Raw genomic sequence first — 21,890 nt, forward strand, 5'->3', positions numbered from 1 at the left:
GAGTCCCTGCCAGCCCCCCACATACCTCGGCCCGCGCCTTCTTGGCCCTGGCCCTTGACTTCTTAAACTTCCGCATTTCCTCCACCGAGTCTTTCTGATCGTCGTCCTTTTCTGGGAGAGGGGCAGGTTGGGGAGAAAGGCGTCTGTGGCCGGCATGGTCGCCAGCACACTGCTCTTTGTTGTTCAAGGCACGGCCACTCAGTGGTGGCCATTTATTCGGGGGTGAGGTGGGGGACGGCAAAGGTGCTGATGCTTCCAGAGAGAAGCTCAGAGGCGGGAGCTGCACCCCAGCCAGGGAGCGCGAGGCCAAGCCCAGCTGCTCAGGGCAGAGTGCTGGTCGGGGCGTCCTCTTTACCTTGTGGCCGGGCTCTGGAGGGTGGGAAAGCCTTCCTGAGCCTGCGGCACAGCGCATGCACCTCAGCCTGTCCCGTCAGGAACACCAGGATGCCACCTGTGGAAAGAATGGGCCCCTCTGTTACCCATCAGTCACTCACAAACATTTGCTTAGCAAAAGCACCTGCCAAGCCATGCTCTGAGAGGCAAGGTTCCGGGGATAATGGGGGAGGACAGGAGTACACAGACATAGATGAGCAGGGGGCAACACGCCCAGACTGAAGCAGCTGCCGCCAGGGAGTTCAACAAACACGGCAACTGCACAGCCCAGCAGCATCACTCCCAGGAACAGACCCAAAAGCCCTGAGAAGCGTGCTCACGCGGAACACTGCACACCACACTCACGACAGTGACAGCGCTGCGGCTGCTCTGAGACCCGAGGCTGCAGAAAGTCTCACTGCCCAAGCTCCCGCCTCACCTCCCGCCAGCCCCAGTCTCCCAGAGAATGGAGGGGAGCCCCGAAAGGCCGTAAGCAGAGCAAGGACAGAGCATCATGAAGCAGCAACCTCGGTTTCCTTGAAGGACAAGGTCAAGCTTGTTGGGAAGCACCCCCATGGCTCCTTGCCTCCCTAACATGAAGAAAGCCAGCCTTGGGCCCGAATTCGGCACACAAGAGTCTCTGGCTAGGCCAGGTGCGGTGGCTCACACTTGTAATTCCAGCACTTTGGGAGGCTGAGGCTGGCAGCTCACCTGAGGTCAGGAGTTCGAGACAAGCCTGGCCAACATGATGAAACCCCATCTCTACTAAAATACAAAAAATTAGCCGGGCGTGGCAGTGTGCGACCAGTGTGGGACCTGTAATCCCAGCTACTTGGGAGGCTGAGGCAGGAGAATCGCTTGAACCCGGGAGGTGGAGGTTGCAGTGAGCCAAGATCCGCCACTGCACTCCAGACTGGGCAACAAGAGTAAAACTCCGTCTCAAAAAAAAAAGTCTGGCTAGAAGCGATCACAATCTATTTACACAGAAAGGTCACATCCATTTCAGTAACATGAGGTGGGTAACGGAGCAGGTATGATGGGGACAAGGCAGAACTGTGAAGGGTATCCGTGACTCTCGGGGGGATGTGCCTGTTCCCCTACAGTGTCTATGGTCACCTGCCAGCACTGGCCTGGGCCCTGGGGGTTTTTCTGCTTATCAGATGGGGACAGATGGCAAGCTCCACCATCTGGTAGCTGCTGAAGCCTCATAGTATTTTGAGTGGAATAAGGCCGGACAGGTGTTGTGAACACTCTGGAATAAGTGAGGAAGCTGAGGCCTGGCAGGGTCAAGGGACTTTTCTGAGCCACTCGGAGATGGGCCCTCCCACACTCGTGCCTTCAGCGAGGGTTTAGGAAGGGAGGCTTCTTTCCCCTGACCTGGCCAGGGCCTCACCTGCGGGCAGCATCCGGTGGATCTTGCAGACCTTCCGGAAGCACTCGCCACTGTAGTCTTCCAGCGGTGTCCGCTTGTTGAAATGCACAGTCACTGGGAACTGCCTGGATTCCACCTGTGGGACGCCCAGGAAGGCATGGGGAGTGGGGGGGCACGAGCTTCGGCCCAGGGCTGCCTTCCCTTTCCCCATTATTCCGAATCAAGGTTTCTAACACCCCCTCCAAGCTGCTGTCAATCCCCCACGTGACCAAGTGAGGTCTCTCAGGGGGCTCCCGACACCAGGGCGTCCTTGTGCCAGCCAAGCTCACAGAGGACATGGGACCCTGTGTTACCTTGATGACCGGGGGCGGCTTGGCGAAGAGCCGCGGATTCTGGGTGAAGTCCTCCACCCGCAGCGTGGCCGACATGATGAGCAGCTTGAGTGGCAGGTTCCTCTGCAGAAGGACAGGCTCAGTGACCGCGGCCCCAGGACTGCAGGTGGGTCTGAAGCCTGGGAAATCGGCATGGGGGTGCCCTGCTGCCCACCCCGTTTCCAGCCCCCACCCTCTGCCCCTTTCTGGATGCCAAAGTCTCCTTGGAGAAAGTGAGTCAATAGTGGGACCTGCCGCTCCCAGGGCGGTGGCTTGTTCCAGGGGGTCTTTCAGAGTCAGGCTTTGATGGTAGAATATGAGGCTGGTGGGCTGAGACTGGGGCCCACCCAACCCAGCTCCCACCTGACACCAAGATTGACTGAGTGTCTGTGCCGGGGGCCCAGGGAAGAGCTGCCTGATTCTCTGGGGTCTGTGGGGGGTGGGAGGGAGCTCCCGGGAGCTCCCTGGTCCCCAGGCCGCTCAGCAATGCCTAATGGCCTCATGGTGAGCTCTGCTTCAAGCCCTTGCTGCCTTTGCTGCTACGAAATCCCAAACCCAGAAGCTAAGGAGTGGCCAAAGCACCTCTGTGGGAGGCATGACACCCAGCACAGGCCCCTCTCTTGCCCCACAGTGACCGTCCCTGTCTGCCTCACCCCCGTGCCTTCCTGACCCCACCTCACCCTCTCTGCTTGGCCACTCTAGACTCCCTGATGGCCCCCAAAGACATAAACCAAGGCCACAGTGAGGTGTCACTGTCCACCCACAGGGATGTCTAGAATAACAGAAATGGAAAACAACAAGTGCTGGCAGGATGTGGAGAAACTGGAAGCTCTGACACTGCTGGTGGGGAAGTACCATGGAATTCTGCAGCCGCTGTGGGAAATCATTTGCAAATGGTTACACACAGAGTGACCATGGTCCAGCTTCTTGGGAGGCTGAGGCAAAAGGATTCCTTAAGCCCAGAAGGTCGGGGTTGCAGTGAGCTGTGATTGCACCGCTACACTCCAGCCTCAGTGACAATGAGACCCTGCCTCGAAAAAAAAAACAAAAACCACCACCACAAAAAACCATAAAAGGCACAGCGTTTCTTTTTGTTTTTCAGATGAAGTCTCGCTTTCTCACCCAGGATGGAATGCAGTGGCGCGATCTCGGCTCACTGCAAGCTCCACCCGCTGGGTTCAAGTGATTCTCCTGCCTCAGCCTCCCGAGTAGTTGAGATTACAGGTGTGCGCCACCAGGCCTGGCTAATTTTTTGTTTTTTTAGTAGAGACAGGGTTTCACCATGTTGGCCAGGCTGGTCTTGAACTCCTGACCTCAAGTGATCCACGCGCCTCAGCATCCCACAGTGCTGGGATTACAGGCGTGAGCCACCGTGCCCGGCCTAGGGTTTCTTTTTGGATTGATGAGTGACAAAATATAAAACTGTGGTGACAGCTGCACGCTCTGTGAATGGACTAAAAACCACTGAATTGTACATTTGAACGGATGAATGATATGAAATGTGAATCACAGCCCGATAAAGCTTGTTACCAAAAGAAAAAAGGCACCAGGCAGACGCCCGCCTCAGGACCTTTGCATTGCTCTCCTCCAGTCAGACTTCTCCTCGCTCTGCAACGCACGCCGCTCACTCCCTCCCTCATTCACCCTTCCACTTGAGCTCAGAGGTCACTTTTCAGGTGAAGCCCTCACTAGCCCTGTGTCCTCCCTCCACTGCTCCCGGCTTTGTCTGTCACTGGCTCACATACTCTGAGTCTGCGTCCTGCCTGCCACCCTTGCTGAAGTGGAGGCCCCAGGAGGGCAGGAACTGTTAGAACAAGACAGCGTCTTGTTCACTGTCGATTTTCAGGGCCTTGAATGTGGCCAGGCTCGTGGCACATGTGGAGTGCAGGCCCCTCTCCCCACCGGGAGGGTGACACAGGCCTACTGCATGGAGCCCCGCCCCAGGGTGGCACCCACCAACTCAGCAGGCCCCTGTGTCAGGCTGGCGCAGGGAGATGGAGAAAGAGGCCCTGGGGAGCCCCTCTCAGAGCTCCGGGAGCCTGGCCCTTGGCTGGGCAGGCCCACCCGCTCTGCTGACCCCAGAGGCCCAGAGGCCTCATCAACCAGGCCCATTGCACCTGGCCAGGCATCAACACTTCTCCTGAGCCTCTTGCTTTGGATGGGGAGAAGGACACCAGTTTATGAGGCTGGCACCGGGGCGGTGGGGAGGGGATCACACAGGGGCTGTTCCAAGATTCACAGCCCTGGCACTAGGCCTAGACCTAGGCCCAGGGAGACCTTGTGCTTGGGGGACCTGCTCATGGCAGCAGCCCAGGGTACAACGGGGAACAGGTGAAGGGAGCCCAAGCCTCTGACAGAGCTGGGGGAGCCCAGGGCTCGGGGCTCCCCAGCACCCGCCTCCTGCGCTACCTTAGCCCGGAGAGTCACAATGCGGGACAGGAGGCCGATGAGGATGTCCGTGTACACGCTCCTCTCGTGGGCCTCGTCGATGATCACCACCTTGTACCGCAGCAGCAGGAAGTCCTGGGGGGAGGTCCAGGGGTGAGGCCCACCCTTCCAGCCTGAGCCCCAAGGGCCACTTCACGTCCCAGAACTCCCACTTGAGGAGACAGTGTTAGAGGAAGGGCAGCTGCTCTTCATCAGAGGTGAGCTGCTCAACTCGGATGCCCGCAGAGCGGGAGGGCAGGTGGGAAATGGACATGAGATGTGGGGTGGGGCCGTGGGCAGTCGGACAGCAGCTGCCACACAGACAGGAGCCACCCAGACCCAAACTGCATCCACCGCCACCCCCAGGAGTCCCAGTGGCCTCAAAGCCAGGAGGGCTGGAATCACCTTTGCCATCCCCCTGGGAGACTGGCCCTGCCCAAGGGGATGTCACAGCCAGCACGGAGCACAGCTTCTTCACCAGACAGCAGTCCCCTACCCGGGCCCTGCATGCTCTCCGGACACGCGTGCCACCCACTTGACCGAATGGCTGGCTCCCTAGGAAGCACGGGGTGCTTCCCCAAGTCCCAAGTGGGCTGACTAGGGAGGCAGCAGCTGGGGTTCCGATTTACAAACGGAAAGTCCTTGGGACGCAGCTTCTGAGGCCAGGGACTGTGAAGACGCTCAAGGGCAAGCCCCAGCGGCCTCGCCCCTTTCCCTCAGCCTGAGGCTGGTACCCCACTCCGAGTCTGGTGCTGCCCCTCACCAAACGCAACTGGACTTGAAGGTCCCAAGAGGGGGCTGTGTCTGGACCCGCCGCGGGGCAGAGCCTGCACACCACAGTACACCCCGGGCAAGGCGTGAACTCTGTGAGTCAGTCACAATAAAAATACAAGTTCACATTTCACGAGCACCTTCTAGGTATGGGCCACTGTGCTAAGCTGTTAGCATGCACTCTACAACTTCCGCTTCAAAATGATTCTCTAAGGAATGCACCAACATACTCATCAAGAAACTGAGCTTGGAGAGGTTAAGTAACTCGCCCAAAGTCACACAGCAGCACCGTGGGAGTGCTGGATCAACAGGTGGCTTGCCGGCTGCTCATATCCCAGGTGACATCCTAGCACCCCGCCCCCATGCCCACTGGCCTTGCTCTGTGAGCCACGATCCGCAACCAACCTTCTGGATTTCTTTCAGCAGCACACCATCCGTCATGAACTTGATTCTGGTGTCCTCTGTCACGTTTCCTTCATACCGGATCTGGTAGGAGATGACCCTGTATGGGCAGAGTTCGGGTTAGGGCAGAGCCGCGCCTGGCTGGGGCTGTCGCCACAGGGCCACTACAAGGCAGGCCGTGGAGCAGGCAGGCGGCTTGAGGGCAGGGCCCGCCGGCAACCTGAAACAAGTCCCAGACATCTCCCCAGTCCACTCCCCCCCTCCAAAATCCTGGTTTCTGAAGGGAAGGGAAGGAGCTGTTAAGGGTAACTGAGGAGCCAGGCCCTGAACACCTCGGCCAGAGCCCTCCTCGGATGGCGACTATGCCAGGAGACGCCGGGCAGACCTGCACATGGGCTGGAGTGTGTTCCAGAGACTTCACAGACTTGGCAACTATCATCAGGGTACTGCAGCTGTATGTGTTTCACAAAAAGTCCTTGTCTTAATTCAAAAATTAATCTGGTGTGGTGGTGCGCACCTGTAGTCCCAGCTACTCAGGAGGCTGAGGTGGGAGAATTACTTGTGCCCAAGAGGTTGAAGCTGCACTGAGCAAAGATGGCACCACTGCACTCCAGCCTGGGCAACAGAGCCATCTCAAAAAACAAAAAATAGCTCACGCCTGTAATCCCAGCACTTTGGAAGGCTGAGGTGGGTGGATCACCTGAGGTGAGGAGTTCAAGACCAGCCTGGCCAACATGGTGAAACCCCATCTCTACTAAATACAAAAATTAGCCGGGCACCTGCAATTCCAGCTGTTCGGGAGGCTGAGGCAGGAGAATCGTTTGAACCCAGGAGGCAAAGGTTGCAGTGAGCCAAGATCGCACCACTGAACTCCAGCCTGGGTGACAAAGTGAAACTCCGTCTCAAAAAAGAAAAAAAAAAAATAGTTCTTATCTCTCAGATCTGTACAGCAAAATGTTGAGGATAAAATAAGATACCTAAGATTTGCTTCTAAACAGTGGAGGGGAGGGGGGCCAGGAGGAGAGTACAGACCCAACAGGGTAGGGCAAGAGTTGACAATTATTACAACTGGGTCTTGGGTACCTGGGGCTCATTATACTATCCTTTCTATTTATGTATATGCGCCCCCCCCCCCCCCCTTTTTTTTTTTTTTTTGAGATGGAGTCTCACTCTTGTTGCCCAGGCTGAAGTGCAATGGCGTGATCTCGGCTCATGGCAACCTCCGCCTCAGGTTCAAGCGATTCTTCTGCCTCAGCCTCCTGAATAGCTGGATTACAGGCATGTGCCACCACACCCAGCTAATTTTTTTGTATTTTTAGTAGAGATGGGTTTTCTTCATGTTTGTCAGGCTAGTCACAAACTCCCAACCTCTGGTGATCTGCCTGCCTCGGCCTCCCAAAGTCCTGGGATTACAGGCGTGAGCCACCGTGCCCAGTCCCCAAAATTTTTTTTTTTTTTCTGAGACGGAGTCTCGCTCTTTCGCCCAGGCCAGACTGCAGTGGTGCTATCTCAATCTCGGCTCACTGCAAGCTCCGCCTCCTGGGTTCACGCCATTCTCCTGCCGCAGCCTCCCGAGTAGCTGGCATTACAGGCACCCGCCACTGCGCACAGCTAATTTTTTGTATTTTTTTCAAGAGAAGGGGTTTCACCGTGTTAGCCAGGATGGTCTCGATCTCCTGACCTCGTGATCCACCTGCCTCGGCCTCCCAAAGTGCTGGGATTACAGGCGTGAGCCACCGCACCCGGCCACCCCGTCCCCAAATTTTTATAATATTTAACAAGTGAAAAAGAGGATGAGGCAGCTTTTTCTAGACGCACGCTGACTATGCACAGAATTGTCCAGGAGGACGTGCAGGAGATGGTCAGTGGTGGCTGCTCCTGGAGAGGAGGCAGGGCATTGGGTGAGAAGGGGCCCCCAGTACTCCATCCCTGCCTTAGCGTCCTCCCAGCCTAATGTACAAAGACAACAAGTCCCCCAACTGGCATGCTGACCCGGGGGCCGGTGGCTCTGTCTGGTCCACCACCATGTCCTGAGAGCCCAGAACGGGCCTGGCACACTAGACGCTGCCTAGTAACATCTGCTGAGTGGGCAGATGAGGCAGGCTCTCACTCTGTGCTCTTTTCTGCCTTCTGGATTTTAGACCATGCTGGACATGTTAGACACAGGCCTCTGCATTATAAACATATGCTCCCAGCCATTGTAAAGCAAGTGCTATATCTGCCTGTTCAAGGCTGCTTTCCAAAGCAAGTCCTACAGACTTACCGCCTGAAGATTTTTTTTTTTTTGAGACAGAGTTTCACTCTTGTTGCCCATGCTGGAGTGCAATGGTGTGATCTTGGCTTACGGCAACCTCTGCCTCCCGGGTTCAAGTGATTCTCCTGCCTTAACCTCCCGAGTAGCTGGGATTACAGGCATGTGCCACCACACCTGGCTCATTTTGTATTTTTAGTAAAGACAGGGTTTCTCCATGTTGGTCAGGTTGGTCTCGAATTCCCGACCTCAGGTGATCTGCCCGCCTTGGCCTCCCAAAGCGCTGGAATTACAGGCGTGAGCCACCACACCTGGCCAAGATTTTGTACTTTAGAACCTTGAGTTTTAGATTAACCCGGCAATGCTAGGTACTAGCTCCGTGACTGCCTGCATCTGGCCCCCTGCTCTGTTCTCGAGCCCCTGGATGGGCCACTCTATCCCCTCGGCACACTGTGCAGGATGTAAGCTTGCTTGGGGGCCCCCTGCTTGGGCAGGTCGTGGAAAGTTCTCTCCCACAATGATTCCCAGTGCTACATGCAGAGGTGACACTCCACCCAGCACCCTCGGCACAGATGCTGCTCACCTTCTCCTGGGCTTCCCACATCTGGGCAAGGCCACAGGACCACCCCATAGTCCGCCCCTGGGAAGTAGAGCCCTCACCGCTGGGACAGATTCATCTCCTTGGCCACTCGCTGGGACATGGCCACGGCGGCCACTCGGCGGGGCTCCGTGACACCGATGATGCTGTCTTCACTGGGGGAGGAAGAATATGGCCATCAACAGTGTGCGGCCCCACCTGTTCATCCCAAAGCCTCATGCAGTTCCACAGCAAGATTTGCCATACTGACCTGGCGCTCACCCAGGGGCGGTGGGAAACAGTGCCAGGCTGCACTACTTTTAACAGCAAACGGAACAGCCCAAAGGCCAACAACACATAGAAAACGGTTCGACATTCACCATGCAGCGGACACCAGGCAGCCGCTAGAAGGAACGGGGCCTGGGGGAACCAGGCTGGGAGCTCTGTTTGCCCCAGCCAAGCACAAGCTCCTCCAGACACAGGAAACTGCCAAGCCGATGGGTGGCTGGTCCCAGCTCTGTGGGAACACTAACGCCACAGACCTGTGGCTGCTCTCCCTCAAAAGGCTGCTGACGGGGCTGGCCCTCGCTGGGTGCCTGAACCTGTACAACAGGAGAGCTCCTTCCATTCCCTGTAAGTGCGGGGCCCTCTGTGCCCAGCCTGTTTGTGCAAACAGGGTGGTTTATGCCGGACACCTGCTTTCCTTTTAGGCATCTAGGATTTCGTTCCTGCCAGGCAGGGCGGGCTTAGGCGACCCCAGTAACAGCCGTGGACCCTGAATCTCTAACAAGCTTCCCTGGTGGAGGATAGTTCCTGTGTGGCCACAGATGGCTACTGGAGAATCCAGTGCGTCCTGTGTGAGTCCACCAGGAGGGGACTCTGGAAGCTGGAGCTGGGCTTCCCCAGAACACCCCAGGTACCACTGCCCTCTGCTGATCGCGTCCTTTGCTGTAATATACCATAGCCATGTGCAGGATAACATGCTGAGTCCTGTGAGTCCCCGGTCAATCACCGAACCTGAGCATGGTCTTGGGGACCCCAACACACATGGGTCAAAAGTGCCAATAGCAGGCTACACAGTGAAAATAGTAAGCACAGGCTGGGCGGGGTGGCTCACGCCTGTAATCCCAACACTTTGGGAGGTCGAGGTGGGTGGATCACATGAGGTCAGGAGTTCAAGACCAGCCTGACCAACACGGTGAAACTCTGTCTCTTGGCCGGGCACAGTGGCTCACGCCTGTAATCCCAGCACTTTGGGAGGCCGAGGCAGGCGGATCACGAGGTCAGGAGATCGAGACCATCCTGGCTAACATGGTGAAACCCCGTCTCTACTAAAAATACAAAAAAATTAGCTGGGTGTGGTGGTGGGCACCTGTAGTCCCAGCTACTTGGGAGGCTGAGGCAGGAGAATGGCGTGAACCCGGGAGGCGGAGCTTGCAGTGAGCCGAGATCGCGCCACTACACTCCAGCCTGGGCAACAGAGTGAGACTCCGTCTCAAAAAAAATAATAATAAAAAGAAAAAAGAAAAAAAAAAGAAACCCTGTCTCTACTAAAAATACAAAAATTCGCTGGGTGTGGTGGCGGGCGCCTGTAATCCCAGCTATTCAGGAGGCTGAGGCAGGAGAATCGCTTGAACCCGGGAGGCGGAGTTGCAGTGAGCCAAGATCACACCACTGTACTCCAGCCGGGGTGACACAGCGAGACGCTGTCTCAAAAAAAAAAAAAAAGGAAAAAAGAAAATAGTAAGCACATAGCTCTATGTGCCAGGAATTAAGTGTGCTACGCAAGTTCACTCACTTAATCCACACGAAAACCTTGTGAAGCAGGCGCTATTATTCCCATCTCACAGCTGGGGCCCAGAGAGGTTAAGTAGCTTGTCTGAAGTCACACAGCATGCACAGGGCAGATCCAGGATTGGATCCTGGGGAGCCCAGGCTCTTATCAACCTTTCAGGGCATCTCCAGTATCACTAAGGGACCCAGAGAGAACCCTGTGTCCAGCCCCTACCTGCTGAAGCCTGCTTCATAGAGAAACTGAGGCACTTGTGTGGTCTTCCCGCTGCCGGTCTCACCACACACGATGACAATGGGGTGCTCGGCCACAGCCTCCATGATTACTTGTTCTTCGGAGAGAATTGGGAGCTTCAGCCGTTCTTCCTGGAAGGAGAGGAAGTCAGCACTTAGGGAGCAGCAAGACTATAGACAGTGATGGGACCTCCAGGAAGGTGGCAGCTGACACATGGGTGCTGAACAGATGTGCCTGCTGGGGAACAGAGGCCCTGACAGCTGGGGAGGGGACCAGGAGCTATGGTCCAGGAGAGACAGAGACAGGGATCACATCCTTCAGGACACCAGGCCTGACATCCCCAGGCACAGCTTGGTTGGGGCAGAGCAGTCTCTCAGAGATATGGGAACCCTCGGCTGTTGCTGGCAGGAGTCTCAATTAACGGCCCAGACACTTCGATAAATAATCTGGTGCAAATTTTCTCAAAGTTAAGATGTGTGGCCCTGCAGTTCCTCTCCTAGGTACACATTCCAGAGCAGGGGCTTTCTACATTTTTTCCTATGACTCATGGAAAGAAACACATTTTATATCATGACTCAGTACACACACAGGCACGTATATGTATCGTATATGGAAGGAACAGTTCTGTGAAACATGGCTCACCCTAAGGTGTATGCAATGGCGCGATCTCGGATCACTGCAACCTCTGCCTCCCGGGTTCAAGCGATTCTCCTGCCTCAGCCTCCCGAGTAGCTGGGATTACAGGCACATGCCACCACGCCCAGCTAATTTTTGTATTTTTAGTGGAAACGTGGTTTCACCAGGTTGGCCAGGCTGGTCTTGAACTCCTGACCTCAGGTGATCTGCCCACCTCGGCCTCCCAAAGTGCTGGGATTACAGGCATGAGCCACCATGCCTGGCCAGCAAGCTCATATTCTTAATTTTTGTTCTATTTCTATTCTATTTTATTCCACTTGTTGTATTTATTTACTTTTTGAGTCAGAGTTTCACTCTTGTTGTCCAGGCTGGAGTGCAATAGTGTGATCTTGGCTCACTGCAACCTCCATCTCCTGGGTTCCAGTGATTCTCCTGCCTCAGCCTCCTGAGTAGCTGGGATTACAGGCACCCACCACCATGCCCGGCTAATTTTTGTATTTTCAGTAGAGACGGGGTTTCACCACGTTGGCCAGGCTGGTGTCAAACTCCTGACCTCAGGTGATCCACCCGCCTCGGCCTCCCAAAGTGCTAGGATTACAGGCGTGAGCCATCGTGCCTGGCCTCCATTTGTTTTTTTTAAAAATATGAGGCCAGGCATGATGGCTCATGCCTGTAATCCCAGCGACTTGAGAGGCCAAGGCAGAGGATTGCTTGAGGTCAGGAATTCAAGACCAGCCTGGGCAACATAGCCAGACTCTGTCTCTACAAAAAAATAAAAATAAAAAAGTTAGCCAGGCATGGTGGCACATATCTGTAGTGCCAGCTACTCAGGAGGCTGAGGTGGGAGGACCGCTTGAGCCCAGGAGGTAGAGGCTGCAGTGAACTGTGATCACACCACTGCACTCCAGCCTGGGTAACAGAACAAGACACTGTCTCAAAAAAAAAAAAAAAAAAAAAAGAAAAGATTAAAAGCTACTCAATTCATGACCCAAAGATGGCTATCACGTCATTTGCAAACACTGCCCAAGAGAAACTTCTGCACATGTGCTCATAGGAGAGGGACAAGAACGTTTAAAACAGCAGTGAAGCCGGTCATGTGCTCATGCCTGTAATCCCAGCACTTTAGGAGGCCAAAGTGGGCAGATTGCCTGAGTTTGTGAGTTGCCTGAGCTTGGGAGTTCAAGACCAGCCTGGGCAACATGGCAAAACCCTGTCTCTACAAAAAAAATACAAAGTTAGCCAAGCGTAGTAGTGTGTGCCCACAGTCCCAGGCTCTTTGGGAGGGTGAGCCAGGAGGGTCACTTGAGCCTTGGAGGCGGAGGTTGCAGTCAGCTGAGATCAAACCTCTGCACTTTAGCCTGGGTGACAGAGTGAGACCCTGTTTCAAACGAACAAACAACAAAAACAGCAGTGAAGATAATAGCAAAAAGCTAAAACAACCAACTATCCAGCAACAGAATACTTATCCTGCGCTATATTCACACCGTGGAATACTCGATAGCAGTGGGGAAAAAATAAATGAGCCTCAGCTGCCTGCATCAACATGGATGTATCCCAAGATATAACGCTGAGTAACAAAAAAGCAAACTGGAATAACGTAAAGGACATGATGCCACTTTTAAATACAGGCAAACCTACGGTATGTATTGCTTAGGAATATGGACAGGATACGAATAGGGAAAAATTCACAAAGAAAAGCAGGAACTGAAGTCCCAAGGGATGGCAGGGACACGGGATGGAGGAGGCCAAGCCCCTGAGTGACCACGCGGAGTAGAACCCCACACCCTCCTTGCCACCAGATAGCACTGGGTGATGACATCACCTAGAAGCAAACGTTTGTGGTGTGAAGCCACTGGCACTTTGGGGTCATTTGCTAGAGCAGTCAGCTTACCCTGATGAAGACTTATAAAAGCAGAAAAATGTACTTAGAAGCAGGATCCCAATTCCATTCAACGGCCAACATTACTCCTCTAGGGATCCAGAGTTCCTACGTGGGCTGTGGGCTTTCCATGCCCCAAATCCTTTCATTGTCATCACAACCCAGTGAGACACTCATTGTACCAGGAAGGAAACAGGCACAGAGAGGGGGAGCTCCTTCAGTAGCCGGAATATTCTCATTTTACAGATGCGCGGGAAGTGAGCTGGAGAGCAGGGGAATCAGCACTTGATTTCGGGTCAACTGATTCACAGCCCAAACTCGTCTGGATCGGAGCAGCCCAGGCCAGGCCCGCTGGTCAGAGGGCAATGGCGATGAAGCTACTGCCGCCGACCTCCAGGGCCCCGAGCCTGCCAGGCGTGCTGCCAGACACCCGCCCTGCACTGTGATCCTCCTGGCACACCAATCCCTGCCACAGCCTCAAGGGAGGCACAGTCACTCTCCCCTTTCCCAGATGGGGACACGGAGGCACAGAGAAGGGATGCCCTTGCCCCGCTTCACCAGGATGCCCTCTGCGCGCCCCTCGCCCGCTAACCTAGATTCTTAATCACAAACACGGGGTGGCGAACCTGCATTTCCGGGGAGCGGTTCACGGGGATGAAGACGGCGGGCTTAGCCAGGGCCCTGGGCAGTGGTGGGGCTGCAGCTGGAGGAGGAGGAACAGTCATCCCAGCCGGCACGGGCTGACTGCTGGGTGCTGGAGCTGGCGGCAGAGGTGCCACGGTGGTCCCCACACCAGCCTCAGCCGGCTCTGCAGCCGGGTCCTCGTCCAGCTCCGACTCCTCCTCCAGCTCCGATTCCGACTCCTCCTCCTCCTCCTCAGCTGAGGGCCAGCGGCGACGCTTCCGGTGGGCACCGCTGAGGCTGCTGATCTTCTCCTGGCCCGGGGCTACCACCTCGTCAACCTTCCTGTTGAGATAGCAGAGACTTCAGGCACAGAGGCCCCACCTCAATCTCCACAGGTCAGGACTCCAAGGCCACCCCTTTCTGCCTCAGGGACTTTGCACCTGCTGTTCCACTCCCTGAAATGCCCTTCCTGCAGATACCTCCTCTCACTCCACTTAAGCCTCTGCTTAAGCACCAGCTGTCAGGGAGACTCCCCGACCACACACAGACCCCACATCTCTCCCTTCTCCCTCCACCTCGCTCTTCCCTGCTTCATTTTCTGCTCAGTGCTTCCCAGCGCGGGACACAGATGCACTCACCTGATGACTTCCCACGATTACATCTCCCCCCATGACACTGGGAAGCTCCTTAAGAGCAAGGACTTTATTTCTGTGCACTGATCTATCCCCAGGGCCTAGCAGAGAGCCTGGGACAGTCTCTGCACTCGATAAACAGTCACTAACTGACAGTGCTCACAGGCACACAGGCACCAGTCAGGCCTCATGTAAATGAGCAGCACAGGCTGAGGAGACCACAGAGCGGGGTGGGACTGGGTGGGAGGGGCACACAGGCCATTTAAGGGTCAGCAGCTTGGTGGGGACACTGCTGGTGTGGCCGGATCGTCCAACTAGTCGAGACTAGGTGGGAACATGAATTCACCTTGTCGCCCAGGACGGAGTGCAGTGGTGCAATCATGGCTCACTGTAGCTTCAACCTCCCAGGCTCAGGTGATCCTCCCACCTCAGCCGCCAGAGTAGCTGAGACCACAGGCATGAGCCACCACGCCCAGCTAATTTTTGTATTTTTAGTGGAGACAGGGTTTCACCATGTTGGCCATGCTAGTCTCAAACTCCTGACCTCAGGTGATCCACCCGCCTCGGCCTCCCAAAGTGCTAGGATTACAGGTATGAGCCACAGCACCCTTCGGGCTCGGTTGTTCTAAGCCACCGTTGTTTGCAGTAATTTGTTATGGCAGCGCCAGGAAGCTAACATATTGGCAAACAGCACTCATGCCTTAAAAAACGACACAAACCGGTCGGGCGCAGTGGCTCACGCCTGTAATCCCAGCACTTTGGGAGGCTGAGGCGGGCAGATCACCCAAGGTTGGGAGTTCGAGACCAGCCTGACCAACGTGGAGAAACCCCGTCTCTACTAAAAATACAAAATTAGCCAGGCTTGGTGGTGCATGCCTGTAATCCCAGCTACTTGGGAGGCTGAGGCAGGAGAATCGCTTGAACCTGGGAGGTGGAGGTTGCGGTGAGCTGAGATCACGCCATTGCACTCCAGCCTGGGTGACAAAGCAAGACTCTGTCTCAAAAAAAAAAAAAAAAAAAAAAAACATGACACAAACCAAACCAAACCCACTGATGGGCCAAATCCAGCCCTTGACCACCTAATGGCAATTTCTGGCCTAATCAGCTGCACAAAAGCTGGAAGAGCTGTAACAAGGGACTCTACACCACAGGAAAACACCGACATCACTGGAGCGAGAAATTTTGCTGTCCTGTGTGTCGCAGAAGGTTCAGCAGCATCTGTGGCCTTTACCCACTAGAGGCATTTAGGATGACAATGAATTTTCTGCCACTCAGGCCACCACAAAGGTATTTTCTCAAATGTTCCACCCCCAGAGGACCCCATAACCTGTGCGCCCTCCCTAGGGTGCCCTGGAGGGAGGGCAGGGTTAGGAAAGGACTGGCCAACTCACTCTTTGGTGTGGTACATGCGGTCCCCAGTGCCTAGCTTGGAAGTGGTATAAAAGAGTCTCATCTCAGCTTCGGAAGCCTGGACTTCACTCAGCTTCTGTAGCATCTCTGCTCGCTGGGAAAGGAAACGAGTGTGTTATGCATTTGCCATCACGACCCTCTCTTAAGAAGGGAAGTGAGACTCTAATAAAATTTCAGCATCATTAACACCTGGAGTCTTTAAAATCGGCGGTCAAATTGCAATTCTACTGTTGCATGGTGTTCTTCCATCAACAGACACAGCAAGCTGGCTTTTTAAACCCCTTTTACAGAATCTGGGGTTGTATAAATGAGGTTCTCTGCAGCAGGGTATCACAGTAGAAGATTATGGCCCACCAGATGTCCATCAACAGGAGATGAATAAAGCACAGCTCAGTCATGTACAGCAGTGCTCCCTAGCTGCTCTGAGGAAGGAGGCGGCTTTGTGTATCTGATGTGAATTGGTCCCCGAGCTACCCTGAGCAATGCTGTGTGCAGGGAGTGTACCCAGTTGGCTTCTTTTAGTTGGGTGAGGGTTTCGTGAGTTTTTACTTTATTGTTCTTGTAATTGTACATATAGGTTTTATACACACTTCTTTTGAGACAGTGTCGCTCTGTCACCCAGGCTGGAGTACAGTGGTGCGATCTCGGCTCACTGCAAGCTCTGCCTCCCGGGTTCACGCCATTCTCCTGCCTCAGCCTCTCCAAGTAGCTGGGACTACAGGCGCCCGCCACCATGCCTGGCTAATTTTTTGTATTTTTATTAGAGACGGGGTTTCACCGTGGTCTCGATCTCCTGACCTCATGATCCGCCCGCCTCGGCCTCCCAAAGTGCTGGGATTACAAGCGTGAGCCACCGCGCCCAGCCTACACACTTCTATGTGTGTATTACACACACACACACACACAGAACAAGGTATAGCACAGCGGGAAAGCACCCTAAATAGGATTTAAAAAGGACACGCTGACCAGGCACAGTGGCTCACGCCTGCAATCTCAGCACTTTAGGAGGCCGAGGTGGGTGGATCACCTGAGGTCAGTTCAAGACCAACCTAACCAACATGGTGAAACCATGTCTCTACTAAAAATACAAAAATTAGCAGGGCATGGTGGCGCATGCTTGTGGTACCAGCTACCCGGGAGGCTGAGGCAGGACAATGGCTTGAACCTGGGAGGCAGAGGTTGCAGTGAGCTGAGATCATACCACTGCACTCCAGCCTGGGCAACAGAGCAAGACCTTGTCTCCAAAAAAAAAAAAAAAAAAGAACACGCTCACAGGTGAGTAAGTCTTCCCCCTACTAAGGCTCTGGGGACTGCCCATCCACGGCTGCTGGAGAGAGACCCTCAAGCCTCCTGATGTGAAGACACAGCTCCCACGTGCAGTGGCCTCACCAAAAGTCAAACTTGATTCTCATGAAGGCTCCAGGTCAGGGTTCCTCAATCTCAGCACTATTGACATTTAGGGCCAAATAAGTTTTTGTTTTTCTGTGCATTATAGGCTGTTAACAGCATCCCATGGCTCCACCCGCCAGATGCCAGCAGCACTCCCAAGTTGTCACAGCCCAAAATGTCTCAAGACACTGCCAAATGTCCCTGGGGCAGCGGGGGGCGGCGCGCAAAACTGTCCCGGATGACAGTCACTGCTACAGATCCAAATACTAATGTACAAAAAACTCAGATGGCAGAGGAGCATGTTTAAAATAAAATCTTAAGGCTGGGCGCAGTGGCTCACGCCTATAATCCCTGCACTCTGGGAGGCCGAGGCAGGTGGGTCACTTCAGGTTGGGAGTTCAAGACCAGCCTGACCAACATGGAGAAACCCTGTCTCTATTAAAAATAACAAAGTTAGCCGGACGTGGTGGTGCATGCCTATAATCCCAGCTACTCGGGAGGCTGAGGCAGGAGAATCGCTTGAACCCGGGAGGTGGAGGTTGCGGTGCACCGAGATCATGCCACTGCACTACAGCCTGGGCAACAAGAGCAAAACTCCATCTCAAAAAATAATAAAATAAAATAAAAATTTAAAAATCCAGAAGGAAGGAAACTGTAAGACAAACAACAAATAAACTACAATGGGAAAAAAAAACAAGAAAAGGGTGAGGAGTATCCATGAAACAACAGGAAATTTAACCACTTGCTAGATGTTTGATATTAAAATAAAAGATTAGGTGTGCTAATGGTATTCTGGTCATTTTTAAAAGTCTCTACTTATAGAGATACAAATTGAAATATTTATGGATATAATGCTATGTATAGTGGGTTAAATGGCAGCCTCCCTCAAAGATGTGTTCGTATCCTGGAACTTGCGAATGTGACCTTATTTGGAAAAAAGGTTTGTAGATGTAATTACGTGAAGGATCTCAAGATGAGATGATCCTGAGTATCTGAGCGCGACCTAAATCCAATGAGAAGCGCCCTTCGAAGAGACACACGGAGGAAAGGCCGAGGGAAGCGGGAGGCAGAGATTGGAGTGACGCAGCCACAAGCCAAGGGAACGCCTGGAGCCGCCAGAAGCAGGAAGAGGCCAGGAATGACCCTCCCCTGAGCCCAGTGAGGAGCACCGCCCTGCCAACACCTTGATCTCGGACCTCTGGCCTCCTAAGCTGGGAAGGAACAAATTTCTATTGTCCTAAGCCCCTCAGTTTGTGGTCATTTGTATGACATCCCCAGGAAACTAGTACAGATTCACTGTATGTGGGATTTGCTTCAAAATGACCCAGGGGTGGGAAAGTGACCAGCAGTGGAGATAATCCAAGATTGACCAGGGGCTGATCAATGTTGGAGCTGGCGATGGGCACATGGGAGTTCATCATACTGTTCTCTTTACTCTTGCAAATGTTTGAATTTCCCTTGCAAATGTTTGAATTTCCCATGACAAACTTTTTTCCTCTATGAAAAAATTAAGGTTGGCCGGGCATGGTGGTTCACGCCTATAATCCCAGCACTTTGGGAGGCCGAGGTGGGCGGATCACGAGGTCAGGATATCAAGATCATCCTGGCTAACATGATGAAACCCCGTCTCTACTAAAAATACAAAAACAAAACAAAAAAATAGCCTGACGTGGTGGCACGCACCTGTAATCCCAGCTACACAGGAGGCTGAGGCAGGAGAATCACTTGATACCAGGAGAACCCAAGATCATTTCACTGCACTCCAGCCTGGGCAACAGAGCAAGACTCCATCTCAAAAAAAAAAAAAAAAAATTTTAAGGTTTGGTAGAGCCAGAAAAGATGTCGGGGGTGGGGGAACAAAACAAAAAAGAAAAAAAAATTAAATTTAAATTAAAAAAAAAAAAGAAGAAAAAACAAGGAAAAAAGTTTGACATTCTCCGGAATAGTTCAGTTCAGTTCCTCTGCCATAGTAGCTGCATTTCAAGTGCTCAACAGCAATATGTGGTTAGTGGCTACCGCACTGGACCATGCACTGGAATTTTCCTCATTCCAGAAAGTTCTATCAGTTGCACCACAGAGACACCCTCAGGAGGAGAGAGACCCCCCATCTCTCTCTATGCTGGAGAGCCACTTGCAGACCCTGCCCGAGTGGGGTGTACCTGGCTCTTTTTCTCCTTCTGTTCTAAGATTTTCTGCAGCACTTTCTTCTCCTTCTTGGTCAGAGGCTTCTTCTCCTTCTTCGACAGGGGAGGGGCTTTGGTCTTCTTTTTCTTCTTCCCCGGTAGAACGAGCGCGTTGCTTGCATCAACTCCCTTCAACGTGTCCTTGTCTGAGAGAGCACAGTTATTAAGTCCCCATTCTCCTTGAGGTAGCTCTGGTCCCACCTCCCACAAGCCCCCTGACTTGCATGGGGGCCTCCTGAGCCTGCACACAGGAACAGGGGGATCTGTGAGCTCAAATCTATTTTCATAACAATACTATGATGTTCTCAAGGCTGGGCGCAGGGGCTCATGCCTGTAATCCCAGCACTTTGGGAGGCTGAGGCAGGTGGCTCACTTGAGGTCAGGAGTTCGAGACCAGCCTGGCCTATGTGGCGAAACCCTGTCTCTACTAAAAATACAAAAATTAGCCAGGTGTGGTGGTGGGTGCCTGCAATCCCAGCTATTTGGGAGGCTGAGACAGGAGAATCTCTTGAAACTGGGAGGCGGAGCTTGCAGTGAGCCGAGATCGTGCCACTGCACTCCAGCCTGGGTGACAGAGTGAGACTCCATCTCAAAAAAAAAAAAAAAAAAACCCCAAAAAAACAATACTATGATTTTCTCTTTTTGTTTTTCTGAGACGGTGTCTCACTTTGTCCCCCAGACTAGAGTGCAGTGGCGCAATCTCGGCTCACTTCAACCTCTGCCTCCCAGGTTCCAGCAATTCTCCTGCCTCAGCCTCCCAAGTAGCTGGGATTACAGGCATGTACCACCACGCCCCAGCTAATTTTTGTATTTTTAGTAGAGACGGGGTTTTACCATCTTAGCCAGGCGGTCTCGAACTCCTGACCCCAAGTGAGCCACCCGCCTCAGCCTCCCAAAGTGTTGGGATTACAGGCGTGAGCCACTGCGCCCAGCCTGATGTTCTCTTAAGAGTGTACGGTGGGGCCGGGCGCGGTGGCGCACGCCTGCAATCCCAGCACTTTGGGAAAATCACCTGAGGCCAGGAGTTGGGGACCAGCCTGGCCAACATGGCAAAACCCCGTCTCTACAAAAAATACAAAAACTAGCCAGGTGTGATGGCATGCACCTATAATCCCAGCTACACGGGAGGCTGAGGCACGAGAACTGCTTGAACCCGGGAGGTGGAGGGTGCAGTGAGCAGAGATCATGCCACTGCACTCCAGCCTAGGCGACAGAGCAAGGCTCCATCTCAAATAAATAAATAAATAAAAGAAGGTAATCTGAGTCATGTTCTTATGAGATTCCTCTGGCCCCTGAGAAAGGCAGGGATACATGGAAATGTCCTGTTCTGATGTGAGAAACAACTTTCCCCAAATCTCTGGGTCTGAAAGACCTCAGCCCCTCTGCTCAGGTGGTCCAGTTCCAAGTGTCAGCCCAGTGTCTACGGCTGTCTTTGAGGTGCCATCCTGAATTGTCACTGCCATCATAACGGTTGTCACCTGTCCCGGGACACACCCCACCTCTGTAACCTTTCTTTACTTTTCAAAGCAACATATTTTCCCAAATTACCATCTCCAAAACTCTGATAGGAGGTAAGACGGCTACTACAGGTTAAATATCCCTTTCCAGAAATGCTAGGAACCAGACGTGTTTTAGATTTAGGAACATCTGTATTCTATTCACTGGTTGAGCATCCCCAATCTAAAAATTTGAAATCTGGAATGCTCCAATGAGCATTTCCTTAAGTGTCATGTTGACACTCAAAAACTTTTGAATTTTGGAGTATTTTGGATTAAGGCTGCTCAACGTGTGCTACTGGTCCCATTCTGCAGATGTGAAAACGAAGGCACAGAGATGTTAGGGGATCTGCCTCAACTCCCAGCCTGTCTGTGGAACTTTTTTTTTTTTTTTTTTTTTGAGATGGAGTCTCGCTCTCTCACCCAGGCTAGAGTACAGTGGTGCGATCTTGGCTCACTGCAACCTCCGTATCCTCGGTTCAAGCCATTCTCCTGCCTCAGCCTCCCGAGTAGCTGGGATTACAGGTGCCCACCACTACGCCTCCTCTGCTCTAAACGCTCCCATGGCTGCCCTCTCCCGTAGACAAAAAGCCCCAGTCCTCGCCAAGACTGCAGTCCAGGCCCGACCTGCCCTGGCCCCCTGCTTTTTCTCTCATCTCCAGGCAGCCACTCGGGTCTCCTTCAGATCTTGACTCTAACAGAGTGATGTCTTCTCCAGCAACTCTATGGGATGCTGCAACCCACCCAATGGCCTCTTCTGTTTTATCTGCTCACTATAGCCACAGAAATTTCTATGTTTATTCTTTGCCTGTCTCCTCCTATACAGCAGGTAAACTCAGGGATTTTCTAAAAATCTCCCTTTCTGCTATGTCTCCAGTGCCTAGAATAGTGCCTGGCATGTAATAAGGGCTACTCCTAAAAAGGGGTCTGAGAGAAATGTCAGCCAGCCTGGAGCTGAGCAGACAAGACTGGGCTGAAAATACACATTTGGGGGTCGCTGGAGATTATAAAGAGATTATAATCGAAGTCATGGGAAGGGATGGAACTACTCCTGTTTTTTTTGCCAAATTCT

The 21,890-nt window shown here is 53.3% G+C and overlaps 1 protein-coding gene across 4 annotated transcripts in view; it reads right to left on the reverse strand.

The window, feature by feature from the left end:
• DHX37 (DEAH-box helicase 37) overlaps window positions 1-21,890 on the reverse strand; it is a 46,127-nt gene that overhangs the window by 20,515 nt on the left and 3,722 nt on the right. For all 4 annotated transcript variants that reach the window (XM_004054143.4, XM_055358384.2, XM_019039073.3 and 1 more), the window contains exons 2-12: window positions 19,299-19,468; window positions 15,732-15,844; window positions 13,711-14,050; window positions 10,552-10,700; window positions 8,627-8,719; window positions 5,719-5,815; window positions 4,525-4,638; window positions 2,098-2,199; window positions 1,766-1,880; window positions 356-451; window positions 26-111 (exon numbers count right to left, since the gene is read on the reverse strand). In XM_004054143.4, coding sequence (XP_004054191.2) covers window positions 26-111; window positions 356-451; window positions 1,766-1,880; window positions 2,098-2,199; window positions 4,525-4,638; window positions 5,719-5,815; window positions 8,627-8,719; window positions 10,552-10,700; window positions 13,711-14,050; window positions 15,732-15,844; window positions 19,299-19,468 — 1,475 coding nt within the window. The remainder of the gene's footprint in view (window positions 1-25; window positions 112-355; window positions 452-1,765; window positions 1,881-2,097; window positions 2,200-4,524; window positions 4,639-5,718; window positions 5,816-8,626; window positions 8,720-10,551; window positions 10,701-13,710; window positions 14,051-15,731; window positions 15,845-19,298; window positions 19,469-21,890) is intronic.

The sequence above is a fragment of the Gorilla gorilla genome, chromosome 10 (genome assembly GCF_029281585.2).
Source record: "Gorilla gorilla gorilla isolate KB3781 chromosome 10, NHGRI_mGorGor1-v2.1_pri, whole genome shotgun sequence".
In the NCBI taxonomy this organism is placed as follows: domain Eukaryota; kingdom Metazoa; phylum Chordata; class Mammalia; order Primates; family Hominidae; genus Gorilla; species Gorilla gorilla.